The following is a 16,083-nucleotide window of genomic DNA, read 5'->3' on the forward strand; positions in this document are numbered from 1 at the left end:
CATATTATTGATTTCAGATCAAAGATGGGGCCCTGAGGTGAGATCAGGAAAAATAATGAACCTGACGGGGCATCTGACTTGGCGGTCACACTGAAATTTAACTGTGATGTTCTGTCAGGGGATGCAGTGACTTAACGGCTAACATGCTAACTAATACAGTAACTGTTCTCAATGTGAAAAATGGATAAATATCACAGTAAATATTCAATACTGGATTTATCATTATGGATTTATTTTACAGTCTCCAAAAAGACACTGCAGTTTGCAGGCTGGATTACAAAGGGATATGATTGCACTGCAACCCTCATTGGAATGACTAATGGTTAGCTTTTGGACAAAAAGTTCAGCTCTCACTCGCAGCATTCCGGAGATATCTAAAGTTAGTAAAGTTATGTTGTATAAGACAGCACTGACCACAGAGTAAACTGCCATATGTCAAATTTTTGCCATCAGTCCTCTTTAATACTTATTTTCAGATAATGATCAGACAACTCCATTCCATTCGCCTCAACGCTGAGTTTGATTGCAGTCTCACATTAAAAATCAGTGCACACAGTTACAATTATTTCTAATTATTCATGTGGTGTTGTTTGTTAAACAGACTCATGTTACTGTCTCATATTGATCAAAGACCCTTGAATTGAATAGAAATTGTATCATGGCAGACTTTGTGCACAACGTATACATATATATACATACTCTGATTAGTGTTACTACCTATGTGACTGACTTCCAGCTGTACAACATGAGCACAGCTGAATCTGCAAGACAAACACGAACCAGGCGCAAGTGATTTTGTGGATTCATTTAAGGACTTGACGTCCTTGCTTGAGGGAACCAAGAACTATGTATTGACACAGACAGTTTATATTTCGCCCTGTACACACACACACACACACACACACACAGGTACACAAAAACCCCAAATACAAAGCATGCACACATATGCAAGCTGCACCCAGTATCGAAGAGTGGCAGCATCACATGGTGCTGCAATTTGTCTATGTTTAGTTGGCAGGCCTCGGCTAAATGTATACTGGAAACTGCATTCCTGCCTTAAAACCACGGCTTAACATTGTCTGCAGCTATTATCCTAATCAGACCAAGAGGGCCCTGCAGGCTCAGGGGGGGATGAGGCACATCTCCAACAAGACTCTCAGTAGCCAAAAAACAATCTTAGGAAATCAACAACAGAAAAAAACACAAACTGTTTGGATATGGCTGCTTGAAGATGGCTTCAGGATGGGAAAAATGTGTGAGCTTAATTTTCCACACAGACAGCAGCTGGCTGTTGGGATGAATAAAGTTTGCATACAAGAGCAGAGATCTTTTCCTTCCCAGACCTTTAAAAAGTTTATCTACATAAAAAAAGACACACACACACACAAAAAAAAAAAAAACTGACTGAAGCCTGCTGAAGTGAGATCAGCGTGTATGTTTTTTATCCTATCCTCACAAGCAGAAAAATTCACACACAATATTATAAAGAAGCAATGAGCAGTAATCTGTCAACACAACACAAGCATCACAATCACTATTATCCTGAGACCACCTCGTGTGTGTGTGTGTGTGTGTGTGTGTGTGTGTGTGTGTGTGTGTGTGTTCATTTCTATTTAAGTCTTGTGATAGAGAGGAGGGACAAAGGGGAGCAGGAGATAAATATTCTGGTACATTCTTCTCTCCATCACTTTGTGTCTGATTCTACAGCATTAACACAGAAAGGTAAGACCATGAATCTCTGCTATGCTGAATCTGTTAAACTGCAATGCGATTTGAGGACTAATCCTACTTTTAATCTAACTATTTTATTTTCTATAACTATTTAGTTAGATTTGACATTAAGTAAAACACTTGTATTTGGAAGTATAAATGTATAAATAAAAGTGTAAGTATAAATAAATAAAGTACATTCTGGAGTATAAGTCTTATTTTTGTCATCAATTAATTTAATAGTATCTTTTTAGAATATAATTAAATGGCAAAACAAATGCCCATCATGATATCCAAATGTTTTATTTAGTCCAACAAGCAGTTCAAAACCCAAGACACTAAGTTTGCTCTTCATCACAGAAGATGACCAAAACCATAAAGAAATTACATTTAAGATAGAACCATCTTAATTTTTTGGCATTTTTGCTTGAAGATTTATTTAAAACTAACTACTACCTGTCAATTGATTTGCTGCCTATTAACTAACTGATTAATGACAGTTGTAATTACATTAAAAATGCTTTAATGAAAATCACATTGTTACAGCTGATTTCTGTCTGAAAACAATATAATATAATATTTTAAATGAATTTAATACCACAGTAAACACCAGTCATTTAATTGTAGAAAAATGAATTAGAGATATGGAATGTATATAGTGTATGTAGTTTTATATTGCAGTATTAATGAATTTTGGTAGTTATGGTGATAATAATTGTTCAATGAACTCAGTTTAGAATAATAAACTTTATGGCCCCAAATGATAACAGTGAATTTAAAATTTATATTTAAATTATTTATTACTGGGCATTCTTAAAAATCTTCAGTGCCGTTCTGAGAACTGAGGACCCCATCTATATTTACGCTTTTATGTAACAGAAAAGTGTGGGTGCAAGCAGGAAACGTTATCTCTATGGGACTGGGGCCTTGTATGCTTCTCGCTGTCTGCCATCACCTTGCTTTCTGGCAGTGAGTGTGCTATCAGCACTGGGAGGTGACTGGCTGATTTTTGCCAGCAGACCCTTCTACAAGCATGACATTGCAGTGCCTACCGACACAAAACAAAAACAAGAAAGACTGGCCATGTAAAAAGTCACATCCTTAAGTAAATAATAATTTACAAATCATTGCTAAAGAAAAATAAAAAATTTAATGGGGTGCATGGCAACACTGCATGGCGGTGTTTAAAAAATCAGTGTGACTCGATATATACGAACATTTCCGTTCTTGCAACACTATACAGTTGACTGTGTAATGGAATGCTTCTATCGTGGAGCTAAAAGGGAAGCCATAGTGAAGACCCACTGGGGCACTCGACCAAAGTAGTCCCCGCGGCTGAACACTTCAGAGGCTAAAGGTTTTATTTTTGTCTTCCAGGGGGAGTTGAAATAGCCAAGATGCCTGAGAAAGCGTAAGTGTATTGTATCTCCGGTATTGTTTCCATTCCCAGATCAGGGTATCACTTTCACAGAGCAAATGGGATTTATTTGCACAGAATGAAATAAGGCAAACATCACATTTTGCTATGTCAAACTTAATGTTAATGTAACATTTCCGTGTCTATTCTGTCCTTTCAATATTTCCTAACCGTAGACCAGAGGTAAGATTGCACAAGACACAACTCAATAAATCTAACAATTTAATAGTCGCACACGTGAAAGATTATGGCTGGGTGACTAAAATGCCACACTAAATAAAAAACAAATTATTTCTTGCAGAGGAAATCTAAAATCTCAGCCTCTCGCAAGCTCATGCTGAAGGTTAGTCCTCAGTCCAATTTGCATACACTGTGTCTTTACTCAGAAAGACATTAAATCAAACAGCTGAATTTACTTTGTGTGTGGTGATTCAGAGCTTGATGGTCGCCAAGGCCAAAGAGGAGCTGGAGCAGGAGATGGAAGAGAAAGAGGAACAGAAGTCAAAGTACCTGGAAGAAAAATCTCCTCCTATACAAACCAGCGGCATGTCCTTAGCAGAGCTACAGGTATAATTACACATTTACCATGGAACTGTTCAGATTTACAAACCAAAACAAAATTATTTATGCTTGCTGAAATTATGCTGCTAAAGACCTGTGTTATTTTTCTCTTGATATAAGTAGACTAAGATCCTCTTATTTTTGAAATAGACGTTATGTGAAGAACTGCATGCCAAAATCGATGTGGTGGACGAGGAGCGGTATGATATTGAAGCCAAAGTCGTGCACAACAACAGAGAGGTACCTGAATGCCATTTCTGGAAGATGACAATAAACAGCACATCAACAATAAAAACATAAATTAACATACGGTATATCTCAAAGCTGCAACAGTGCACAATGTTGTACCTTATGTCAAAACACCTACAGTTACTAGTTCAGTTGAGTGAAATAATTCTACAATGGGGCAATGGATACCTGTCGTCGTCTGGTAATGACCTCCATTGTGTTCCTCTCTACTTTCTCCACAGATTAAAGACCTAAACATTAAGGTACTGGACCTGCGAGGCAAATTTAAGAGACCCAACCTGAGAAGGGTGAGAGTCTCTGCTGATGCCATCCTGCGCTCACTGCTGGGCTCCAAACACAAGGTCTCTTTGGACCTGCGAGCTAATCTTAAGTCAGTCAAGAAGGAAGACACAGAAAAGGTGGGTTCAGGAAAATACACTTAAATATAAGGAGATGATTTCTGCCAGAAGACCATGACTCAATCCTGATTAGCTCCCACACAAAGTGCAGGACGTCCATGTTAAGAGCGACCGTGAAACTGATTATTCAGCTTTCTTAGCCTGCCAAAACAAAAATAAACCACTGCTGCAAGGGTGGGAGATATCAGATTATGTTTAATGAGGATTTCTACATCCCAAGAGTCACTCAGTTCAGGCTCTCGCTGAAGAGATAAACCTCATGCATCTGGTGGAATCATTTTAGACTTCTGCATAGAAATTGCATAAGTGGGAAGACTTTAAGTTAGTACCTTCCTGTGTTTCTCTCTGCGCAGGAGAAGACGGTAGAGGTGAGCGACTGGAGGAAGAATGTGGAAGCCATGTCGGGCATGGAGGGTCGCAAGAAAATGTTTGATGCAGCAAAAGGCCCCAACCAGTAAATGGATTATTAAAGCTACAGCTGGCTTTTATCTTACTTCAAATACCATCACTTGTAAAGCAGAGTGGAGAACACAGCACAAAACAGGAATTCATTAACTTTTGAGTACTTCAGAGGCTCACAGACAATTTATTGGTATTTTATACTCAGTATATGGAGGTGTGAGAACCACAGGGACATAAGTAACATTTGACCAACTTTAGAAGAGGGACACAAAAACTTTACTTTGTCCCGACATTGGACTTCACAGTCCCGGCACTATGTAGTTCGGCAAAACTGGATTGCTTAAGTATTAACATGTGTCCTTTTGGCAGTAGAAAAATCTCCCTGAGAGCGTATATAACCTATTGTCGCCCAAAATGTTAATTATGACTCTCTGGCTCTGAAACCTCTATTTTTTGACCTGCATTTTCTGTGTGTTTCATTTCATAATCACTGAAATAAACATTGAATGTGCATGCGGTCTTTTCGAGTCTTTTTGGTTGTACTTTGTTGTTTTAATATTGAAAGGACGGCTTTGCATTCACTAAAGTTTTCAACACAATACAAGACAAGAACTGAGGCTGTATTTCACCATTACTCCAGTTAACAGCAACAGAAGAGGAGCCACTCAGCACAACAAACAACCACCAGCAGTACCAAAATAAAGCAGTCATACTTTGCATCTCAGTGATGAATAAACTCAAGGAAACAAAGCGTTTGAATGGCAGATATCATGATATGATATCACTTCCATGAGTCCTAACGTGTCCTGCGGGACTGGGCTGCTGGCAGGTTAGCTTCCTCAGTGAACAATCAGTGGACAGGACACCAGCAGTTTAAATAACCCGCTTCACTGTGAAGGCTGTGTTTGATATAGGCTGCAGCCACACAACACTGTGTCATGTGCATTCAAATGAATAATAACACTTACAAAACTAAAAAAAAACACCAAGCTATGGGCATATCTGGATATATCTTGACCTATAGCATAGCTTTTCCTTTTGTTTGTGGTTTTGACTTATGTCCAAATGAAGATGAGTGAGTCTTAAATCCCAGGTATTTAACATGCTGGCTGCAGCTCTGTACATTATGTCTGTATTTAAATTACAGTGTACAGTCTGCTTTGATTATTTTCTTAATTAGTCTTTCTTGAAAATGGCAAGAAAAAAAAATCCCAAAGTAAAATATAAAATTATATGAAATCCCGATTTCCCAGAGGCGTAGCTGAAACCTACAAAGTGCTTGATTTGTCCTCTTTACCGTCCAAAGCCCAAAAATATTTAAGAAAAGAAGAAACATTACTGAAACAACAGTTATTAAAACAACTGACTATAATTTTTGTCAAAACTTCTGAATTTGCAACGCGATGATGTTGAACAAATAAAGATACCCAAAGATGACCTCCTTATAAGTAGGCACAAACAGATCCTTTGGGTGCAGCTTCCCCATCCTTATTTTCTGCCACAAGGTGGCACTGTCAGCTCACAGCCAGTCCATTGAGGAAGTAACAGATTTTTCAACCTGCAGGTTTCAGTCTGGAAACTCAAGACTGGATCACGGTACAGTTTAGCTAACTAAACACTATTCTTATTGAGCTGATGTATTAATAATTGATTCCTTTATACCGAGACTTGTTTGAGCAGCAGATCCTTGTCAGGACTTGTGTCGTTTCAGAGCTAAGCAGCATTCGGAGGTGCTTTTGGTTGTTTGTTTCAGTTGACTCATTGGCCACATGGGTGGGGTTTGCAACAGTAAAATCAGGAGAAGGTTTATTTAATCAAACAAAATTACTCAGAGTTTAATACTGTGATTGCCTGACCTCCAGATTTGTTGCTCTCAACAAATATTTGGTATAATAATGAATTCTAAACACTCAAATACAAGATTCTTTCATTCAGGGATGGAAAATCTCATCACATCAAAGATGGAAGCCTTTCCTGCCTACGAATAACCTCTCTCTGGAGTATTTCATGTTCAAGTCATTCTGCTGTGAACTTGCTGATTTGAATCATTTCTTTATACATATTCCATATGTCACCCAGATGATTACCAGCTTTTTACTGTGTAAAGAAAATACATGCCAACATTTATAGAATCAAAAGGAAATTTTCCCCTTTCCCTAACATGTATTAAGGACATGTTAAAACACAGTGAAAATTGGTTAGCAAACTGTTTGTGTTCACACACCCCAGGAGCTAAAAACGTACAGTATTATGCAACTCAGAGACAATGCAAGAAATGGTTTTAATACTTCTATTTAACACACACTCACAGATGTGTTTGTCTGAGCCATACAACAGACAGAATTGTTGGAAGTTCGTTAATCTTTTATTATGCAGAACATGCGTTGTATTCCCATATTTAAATGTACAAAGTGTACAATGTGTTAATGTTTACCTCAGAAAATATCCTGAAGCAAGATTTTATAATTAAGTCACACTTACATCAGAGAAAAAAGAAATAAGATTTTTTTTTATTTATTTATTACATAGGTTGTTTCTGATAAATAAAAATTCATAGAAAAATTTTCAAATTTGTATTTCCTTGGGCTTCCAATTGATGTTATAATAAACCTGTCAAAGGAAGGTTAGCTAGTTCAGCTAAGTTCAGCTCACTATATTCCTACTTCAGTGAAGTAGAAATTTAGTGGATCTCCAGTTGTGCCCTGCTGCCAACAGAGTTTGATCTGTATATATATGATCCTAAGAGGTCTAGCTCCAAACAAAAACAAAGATGTAGGGATAAAACTTGCTCCTTTAGGCCTTGACTTGACAGTAAATACACTTAACTCTTGTTTGAGTGATTAAATCCTCCAATATAGCTATAATTAAAAGCATCTACATAACTTGACTTAGACTTAGACACACTTTATTGTCATTCAGTATACAACATTGTACACAGAAGGAAATTTCGTTGTTTTTTGGCTCAGCACAGAATTAAGATGAGTAAATAAAATATTTATTCAGCTTGTCTCTGACTTGCATTCTGTTGCTGACTCAACTTCTGTGACTTGACTTTGATTTACCCCCCTAGGACTCGAGACTTAGCTTGAGACTTGCTTTGCCAATATTTAAGATTTGATTTGAACTTGACTTGATTTGGAGTTGAGAGGGGGAACTCCATTCAACCAGCCCCACAAATGGCTACGGCTCAGTGGCGACACCTGTTGAGTCATAATCCCGGCTGTGAGGTCAGTTACAACATTAACAGCAAACCTGGGAGTATCAGAAGACTTGGCATGGTCACAAAGGGTGTTGTTGTAGCGTGTGAGGACTGGGAGCAGATATTCAAAGATTAAAGGCGAGGTGCAGGAGATGGTGCCAGTGAAGGGAGAGTTTTATTTTACTCATTACCTTAGCAACCTCCAGTGGAATTAACACATATTGCTTTGGTTGCATAACATTTCCAGTTAAGGCAATCACTTGTTGCAGTTATATAATGTTATAAAGTACAGTGCCTCTGGTGAATGTGATATTGATCTGCACAATTACAAGTAACAATAAATATTGTGTTTCTCTGGTCAGAAATCAGAGGAGCATAAGGCTATCCTTTTGTGCATTTGTGTACACACATGTGTAGATTTACAAACATTATTTACAACCTTCCTAATGTCCACCAGACCTGAGTTACTGAAACCTTATGAGAGCAATAATCCCATGCTGTTCAGGTTTAGGTTTTGCTGAGTAAAAATAGACAATCTAAGTCCATGGAGAATGCATGTTTTCCCATTCTAGTTGATGCCATCTGCCATCTGTTTGCAGGTATGTGCCCACCCATTGTAGACATGGGCAGCTTGCCGCCATGTAATCCACTACTGGTTTAAAAGCTTATGGCCCCCAGAGAACAGCACAGTATACAATTCCCCATCAAGTCCACTCTGAAGCACACATCTCTCGGTAAGTCTGTGTGCTCATTTTATGTGTTTTTAATAAGTAAATGCAGTTTGCTTTATTATACAAATTCTATTATATCCTGCTGCAAGTGTTTTTCAGGCATGTAGCTTTAATTTGACATCACTATGTCACCTCAGGCTGCTGCTGATGCAGTATCACTCACTATCCTCCTCTCAACTGGACTTATTACCTGTACAGGTGCTGCATCTTAAACATGTCAGACACAGAAGAAGCCACATATGAGTGAGTAAAATAGATTCATTTTTATTTTGGGAGGGGAGGCGAGTGGTGACAAAAAATTGATGGCAGCATAGATGGAATTGATCGTAACCACATATATTTGATGTTTTCTTCTTCTTTCAGGGGGCAAGGTAAGTCAGTTTGAGTTCTTCTTCAGTTTTCAGTTGAACATGAGTGTTCACAGTTTGAAATTGAAGTGCAGTAGTATGGTACAGAGCTGCAGATTCAAACAGCTGCAAAAGCCTGGCAGATGCTACCTACCTGCTTCAAGCATGCATATTGTGATCATGTTGCATGTATACATGTCTGAAATACATTTATGTCCAGGTTCATATTTAATATGCTTGTGAAGTACATTGTCATAGCTGACCTCTACCCTTTACCTCTTTTTGTGCGTATGGTGTGAAGATGAGGATATTGTTGGAATGTACCACAGTACAAACAATATCTACGAAAACAGTGTAAAACTTCTAAATGCATCAACCTTAACTCTGTTATCTGTTTGACACATTTTAAACACTCCTCTTTACTTAACACAGTGCATCTGCTAAGCTGGTGGCTTCACCACACACCATACTGTATTTTTGGCATGTTGGTGCCACTGTAGAGGCAGCTGCTATCTTTGAGCTCTTCTGCAGGATTGACCTTTGTCCTCTCAGTCAGTCTTGTTTATCTGAGGCTGGAGATAGTTCACCTTTTATGAACATCCCAGTGGATCTGTCCTTTCACTTCAACTGGTGCAGTGGGTTGCCATCAAAGAGATAAATGGTCATACCTCTATTTCTGTCCCTTTGTGATTCGGTCCATGTGGGCCACTGTGCAGCCCTCTTGTCCCTGAAACTAAGGGGCACCTGTCTCCCTCTGTGTGGAATAGAGTTGCTGTTACAGAGCAATGTAGGTCATCTTATGTTCTCAATAGAGGACCTTGGGGAAGACAGCGGTGCATGCACAATGCACTTTCAGTTTTATATTTGTTAGAGGTCCTCTAAATGCAGGTTGGCTTACGTGCTTTCCAGGGGGAAAAAGGTTGAGTTACCCTCTGTGGCCAAAGGGACGCTGACCAAAGGCTTCGTGTCACTATTTCTCACAGAGGCCCACTGAGGAAAGCGACGTTAGAACAAAAAACATAGCAAGTACTTTGCAAATACTGGATAGGCTCAATGTAGCTGTGGGAAAGTCAGTGGAAAGCTTTTCTGTATAAGTTCATAAAGCAGGAGTTTTTAAATACAAGAATACTGCATATCTTCCACTGACAATAATTGCATATTTAGGGAATCAGTTGATAAAATATTAAAGATTTAAAGGAAATGGCAGGTGGTGATATAAGAAAATACTGTGCACAAATATTTTTTGACAAGATTGTCTTGCTCTTGAAGGCACCCGTCAAAAATACACACAGATGGCAGAAACAATGTTGACCTAAATGCTGTGAGATTGTCGCATTGCTTGCTAACTTTACATGCTTGCTTTGCGCAGAAGAGGAGGAGGAAGAGGTGGAAGAGGTAGCAGAGGAAGAGGAGTTAGTACAGGAGGAGGAGGTGGAAGGTAGTACCGCTTATGCTAATATCTGTTTGCAAGTCTGCAATAGATATGACTTTATACTTAACACACTGTTAGCAAACAAGCTTTATTAGTGTACATATACAAAAGGAATATATAATGCTGTCCAAGTGAAACCATGTTTTCTGCCCTTACATATTGATGACCATTCATTTTTCAGATAATGTTTTTTAGTTTAATACCTACACTTAATGCATTAATTTTGAAAAAATCCAAATTACCAGAAAAAAGCATGGATTTCACTGGACAATGTTAACTCTGGGGATATAATATGATACTAATCCTGTCAATGAACCTGTACACCAGTTTCCCTTTCAAGCATGGGTAAATGTATCACCTTAATATGAAACTGAAATCATGATACAGTACATGTAAAGGTTAGTGCTGAGTCAAGTATTATAGATTTCAAGCACAACACTTTCTTCACTTGACTTTTTCTACTGAAGACTATTGAATCTGCATACTTTTTGTGAACAACTGTTACCTTTATTCTTGTGTCCTCAGTTATGATTTTATTTTGATCCGATACCATTTAATCCATGAACAGTACACAAATAACTGAATGAATCTTTCACGACAAAATGAACAAAATATTTACTTTAACAGACAGGTCCACCCTCTACCTCTCCTTTACTCAACAAGGACTCAGGTGTGGAGACAATCTAGGACTCATCTGTGATAATAATCTCCTCTAAACTCTCAGAGCGAAACACACCTGCATAACTTTCGGTCTCCAGTCATCAGCACTGACAGGAGAGGGTCAACTTTGTTGCCTAAGTCATTTGTTATGTCTCTAAGGTCATTCCAACTCCATCATCAGTGACAGCTATTCTGTGCTTTTAAATTAGAGACCAAGCAGAGGCAACAAGTACCAATCAACAGTGACACATTTGATGTATTTGTATTATGACTTGCTAAACCAGAAGAGTGAAATCTTTGTTCTCATTTTTACATCAAAAAACAAAACTTTAATTGTAAATGTGTTTTTTATCGAAAACATATAGAAGGCTTACATTTAAGAAAGATTCAATCTATGTGAAGGCTTACATTTAAGAAAGATTCAATCTATGTATAACATTTGCAACAAACCATCAACACCTATCCACATATCCCATACATATCCATCAACACTAAGATATTAGGCAACCACAATCACTGAAATCAAACTCAAATCTGAAATTAAAAACACATTTTTACAAACATATATACTTTTTAAAGACTTGATAATAGTCACAAGTAACCCCGTTCACCAATGTCAGTACCTTTTCTATGTCATGTGTGAGCCCTTAGGACTTCTTCTACATCACTCAGTGTTGACTTCACTCTGAGCCTCTTATCTTTCAGCAGATGCTGCAGAGGACAATGAAGGAGGTATGGACAGGTTATTTAAGAAGTGTGACGGACAGATGGTGCTCTGTGGGGTTTTTAAAAATATGCTGACTCATAAGCTAAGAATTTTACTTTGCTTTGTCTTTTTATGCACTCATAGAAGAGGCAAAGCCCAAGTCAAAGTAAGAACAGATTTTAAAAACATTTAATGTGGAGCACAACTCTCACTGAAGGACATAGTAAGATGAAAAGATTTTTCTCATTTTTCCATCCTCCTCAGACCTGGTTTTGTGCCTGGCTTGGCAGCTCCTAAAATCCCAGAGGGAGAAAAAGTGGACTTTGATGTGAGTTCATTTTAGGACTGATTAAAGTTATGCCTGCAAACTGTCTTTTTGGGCAGATGGCTGGATAACATTTCAACTCACAGTTTGACTTCTTCCTAATTTCAGGACATTCATCGAAAAAGAATGGAAAAGGACCTGACAGAGCTCCAAACCCTGATTGAAGCTCACTTTGAGAAGCGTAAGAAGGAGGAAGAAGAGCTTCTTAATCTCACAGATCGTATTGTATGCTCATATCATTCTCTTCTACTGCATCTTATACTCCATATTTAGTCCCCAATATTAGCCAATTCTACATTCTGCATTTGTTTCTCTTCTTTCCTGTTTCAGGAGAAACGCAGGTCAGAGAGAGCAGAGCAGATGAAGATCAGGGCGGAGAGAGAAAGAGAACGACAGAACAAAGCAGCTGTACGTATACTTTGAGGAAATAACAAAAGAATACATCACAACTCTGAGACACACTCTTCCTAAAGCCTGCCATGTGTGAAAGTTGTCAGCCACACAAACTGGACATTTGGTTGTTTTTCCCCCCATGCTAATCTCATCTCTGAAATATACTTACATTGAGTTAAACCAAATGTCACTCATGAAAATACTTCAAAAGAATGACGGGAGGAACCACGATCACTTCTTTTCCACCAGGAGGAGAAAGCGAGAAAAGAAGATGAAGAGGCAAAGAAGAAAGCAGAAGATGATGCCAGGAAGAAGATGATTTTGTCCAATTTGAGTTTCACTGGATACAAGGTGATGGTTTTCTTTATTTTTAGAAAATGTTATAGATAAGGGGCACATAAGTGTACAAGCACACGACCACATGTGCCGTCTTCCTGACCAGCAGACTCAGACTGGGCCCAAAAGACAAACAGAAAGAGAAAAGAAGAAGAAGATCCTAAATGATCGGCGCAAAGAGTTAAATGTTGATCACATGAAAGAGGACAAACTCAGGTAAAATAAAAACACAGGAACAAAAATTTCAAGAGTTTCTAAAGTTTGCTCTCTAAGTTCCAAATACTTTCCATGATCATCTTAGGATAAAACTGATAATCAAAATTTTCATCATGAGAGTGCTATGAAAGGGCTTTCACTTTCCTTTCCCTGTTCCTACTACAGGGAAAAAGCTATGGAACTGTGGGAATGGATACGCCAGCTGGAGGCAGAGAAATTTGAATTTCAGTATAAGTACACAAAGCAGAAGTATGAGGTAAGATACTCAGAAATTTGTGTGTCACTCACACGTCTTTTGAACAAACAGATTTGGGATACAGAGCAAACTATAACAATGACAGAAATATTGGACTAGTTCACCTTTAGCAAGACTCAGAAAATGTTAGGTTACCTTTTCTTTGTTGTGAATTAACTTCCGGGTAGAAAATAAAATGGTATACACTGTCTCCTAAGTGGGCGTGGTCAGCCCTCCTCCTTCATTCCCAGCTGGGCGTCTTGTCACCAACACCCTACTGAAGGCTATATGTGTCCATGTCAAAATAACACAACACAATATGGGTACAGTCAAAACAGATTACTTGTGCCTTATTTTGTCACTTGCTTTATTTTCTATCTTAACGCACTTCCAACAGATCTCCAGATCTTGTGAGAACATGTTAATACAGGAAATGGGAGCTGTCTTGTTCATAACTGTCTCTGCCCAACTAGCAATAGCAGGTAATCTTTCCAGCAGTGATAGATTGCTGTTGGGCAGATTAAACATACAGCAGATAAGTTAGAAGGTTTTGGTTTAGAAGGCTTCAAATGTTTGCTTTGAAGAACAGTAAATATCAATAATCTATTAAACACATATTTTCCACAGATCACCGTGCTGAGAAACCGGGTCAGTGATCATCAGAAAATGTAAGTCTGTTATGTCATTAAGCTGATATGGTGCACATATTTTATTCAGTGTCTTCCAACACGTTTAGTGCTTGAATTCATAGTTGAATTCATAGTGCTATACAAAAGTGTGACTGTTATGGTAGCACAGTAATCTGACAGCCAATGTTTATCTGTGTTCTGAAAAAGACAATAAACCTTTATCAGGACAGGTAGACCTAAAAAGAAATCATAAAGTAGATACGAAATGGCAGAAAGTAAATAAGTGATCAATTCCATGCTTAGATCTACCCTGATGTTCACCTAGATACCTCCTCAAGTTTCTACCTCCTCCTATTTCAGCCTCCCAACTTCCCTCCCTACACTGATCTCCACTTGTTTGAAGTGGCGTCAGTAACAACTATTTGTGCCAGCTGCCTGACAGCAGGAATAAAGTTTCCTGAGTACGCCCAGCCAAACAAAGCTGGGAAAACAAAAAGGGCGAGCGCATGAGAGCTGTTTTAACAAAGGGAAGGCTGGGGTATTTGAACTGTCTGGAGTAGAGATGGGCTGTAATGGAGGTAGCTGAGAGATCCCGTAGCTGCTTTTGCTATTTGCTTTACAAACCAGAAATATTCTAACATTGTCACTGATCATTTACAATGATTAAAATTAAGCCTTGATATCTACCTAATTTTACTATTTTATGTTCAGAAATTCAAAGAGGTGACAGTACACTATTGTGAAAGGCCTAAAAAAAATTGTAACAGTCTTGACTTAAATGTATAAATGTAAGGGTCGGGTACCTTGTTAACAACACTAGGCAAAGATAGCCTTGAACTAATTGGTAGCAAGCCCCCTTCCAACAACAGACAGCTGTGAAAAGCTTTCAGTAGCTGAAATGTCTCGGGCCAGTAGCTGCTTTCTGTTCAGCGGTGGATCCCAGCTTAGGGGAAACGAAATGATTATCTGGGTGGAAAGTAAGAGCATGAGCCACATTGATCACAACAGAGGGTTCCACACAAATGCACAAATCCCACTGAACAGAATATGCAAGGTTCAGTTCGCAGCACTGATAGGTAAGTTGTATGCTGGCTTTTGGGGCAGATGCTGACTTTTGCTTTATCCACAGCTCAAAGGGTGGCAGAAGCAAGCGTGGCCTGAGGAAGTAACAACTGACATCAACCGACCTGAGGAATACTGGCAACATCTTACCTTCATGAAACTATTGGCAGTAACATAAACCACAAAACAATGTTTTCTAAATACTTGAACATGCGAGAACAAATTACAATTCCAAAATTAAGACGCTCTTAAATGTTTTATCTGTGAAGAGAAGTGCAAGCAAGTTCATCTACAGTAAAATAGTAGTACAGTAGCGTGTCTTGGATTGCAGACTTGTTTCAGCTTGTGTTTATTCAACAGGAGGTGTGGAAAGCGATCATAATGACTTAAGTGCCTGAAAGGATAATAATATGGTAAAATTAATACATTTATTTAATACATAATTAATACAATCCAAATTGTAGGTTCTAGATTTTTAGGGTACTAAAAGCAAAGTTGAGACTAATTAACTGGATCTTGTGTGTTGCAGTGAATTAAAAAAATCTTTCTTTAACAAATCAGAAATTGCGTTCTCTTTCTCTGAAGTCTTTGGCTCCTTCACTTGTGGGAACTTGAAGATGAGCATTAACTGGAAATTATAATAAACCACACCTTGTTTAATGAGTTCAAGTTGTGATTACCAGTACCAAAATGTGGCTTATTTTGACAAAACAGTTATTATGTTTGGCAGATTCAGTTCAGTTCATTTTTACTTCTTCTGCCTTTTGATATCAGATACACATGCCCACAGTGTTATCAGCTTTCTAGAAAATGATCACATATGAACAATATAAATCTATCACAATAAAATGAAATAGATATGAAAAATGATCAGCTGTGCCAAAGGCCTCATAAATCTAAATATCACCCATGACCCCAGAATTCCTCCATGGCTGCTTGGTGGATTATGTGGTATGAAATGTGGAGGACTAAAGTTCAATTTAAGCCAAAAATTACATAATGCTCCAAGTGCAACAACAGCTGCAGTGGCTGGCTCGAAGGGCTCGTTCTTTATTGCCAGAACATAAATTAAATG

The 16,083-nt window shown here is 38.3% G+C and overlaps 2 protein-coding genes across 8 annotated transcripts; both read left to right on the forward strand.

The window, feature by feature from the left end:
• The first annotated feature begins 1,608 nt into the window (after positions 1-1,608).
• On the forward strand, positions 1,609-5,240 carry tnni1b (troponin I type 1b (skeletal, slow)). The gene is made up of 8 exons (XM_046383071.1): positions 1,609-1,722; positions 3,088-3,121; positions 3,304-3,310; positions 3,429-3,470; positions 3,563-3,694; positions 3,839-3,928; positions 4,159-4,335; positions 4,689-5,240. Exons 2-8 carry the CDS (start codon positions 3,108-3,110, stop codon positions 4,791-4,793), a joined length of 567 nt encoding a protein of 188 aa, XP_046239027.1. The 5' UTR covers positions 1,609-1,722; positions 3,088-3,107; the 3' UTR covers positions 4,794-5,240.
• A 1,024-nt stretch (positions 5,241-6,264) lies between these two features.
• Positions 6,265-16,033, forward strand: tnnt2b (troponin T type 2b (cardiac)). Of its 7 annotated transcripts, none has more exons than XM_046383075.1 (15): positions 6,265-6,333; positions 8,536-8,670; positions 8,805-8,910; positions 9,031-9,038; positions 10,384-10,452; positions 11,815-11,838; positions 11,957-11,978; positions 12,077-12,140; positions 12,246-12,362; positions 12,468-12,545; positions 12,780-12,881; positions 12,973-13,082; positions 13,248-13,338; positions 13,945-13,985; positions 15,076-16,033. In XM_046383075.1, exons 3-15 carry the CDS (start codon positions 8,882-8,884, stop codon positions 15,113-15,115), a joined length of 795 nt encoding a protein of 264 aa, XP_046239031.1. In that variant the 5' UTR covers positions 6,265-6,333; positions 8,536-8,670; positions 8,805-8,881; the 3' UTR covers positions 15,116-16,033. The 7 variants fall into 7 exon arrangements, with proteins under 7 accessions (XP_046239031.1, XP_046239030.1, XP_046239034.1 ...); XM_046383074.1 differs by having other exon boundaries at positions 8,866-8,910; XM_046383076.1 differs by having other exon boundaries at positions 6,271-6,333; positions 8,866-8,910; positions 12,976-13,082.
• Positions 16,034-16,083: the final 50 nt, after the last annotated feature.

The sequence above is a fragment of the Scatophagus argus genome, chromosome 3 (genome assembly GCF_020382885.2).
Source record: "Scatophagus argus isolate fScaArg1 chromosome 3, fScaArg1.pri, whole genome shotgun sequence".
Lineage (NCBI taxonomy): Eukaryota > Metazoa > Chordata > Actinopteri > Scatophagidae > Scatophagus > Scatophagus argus.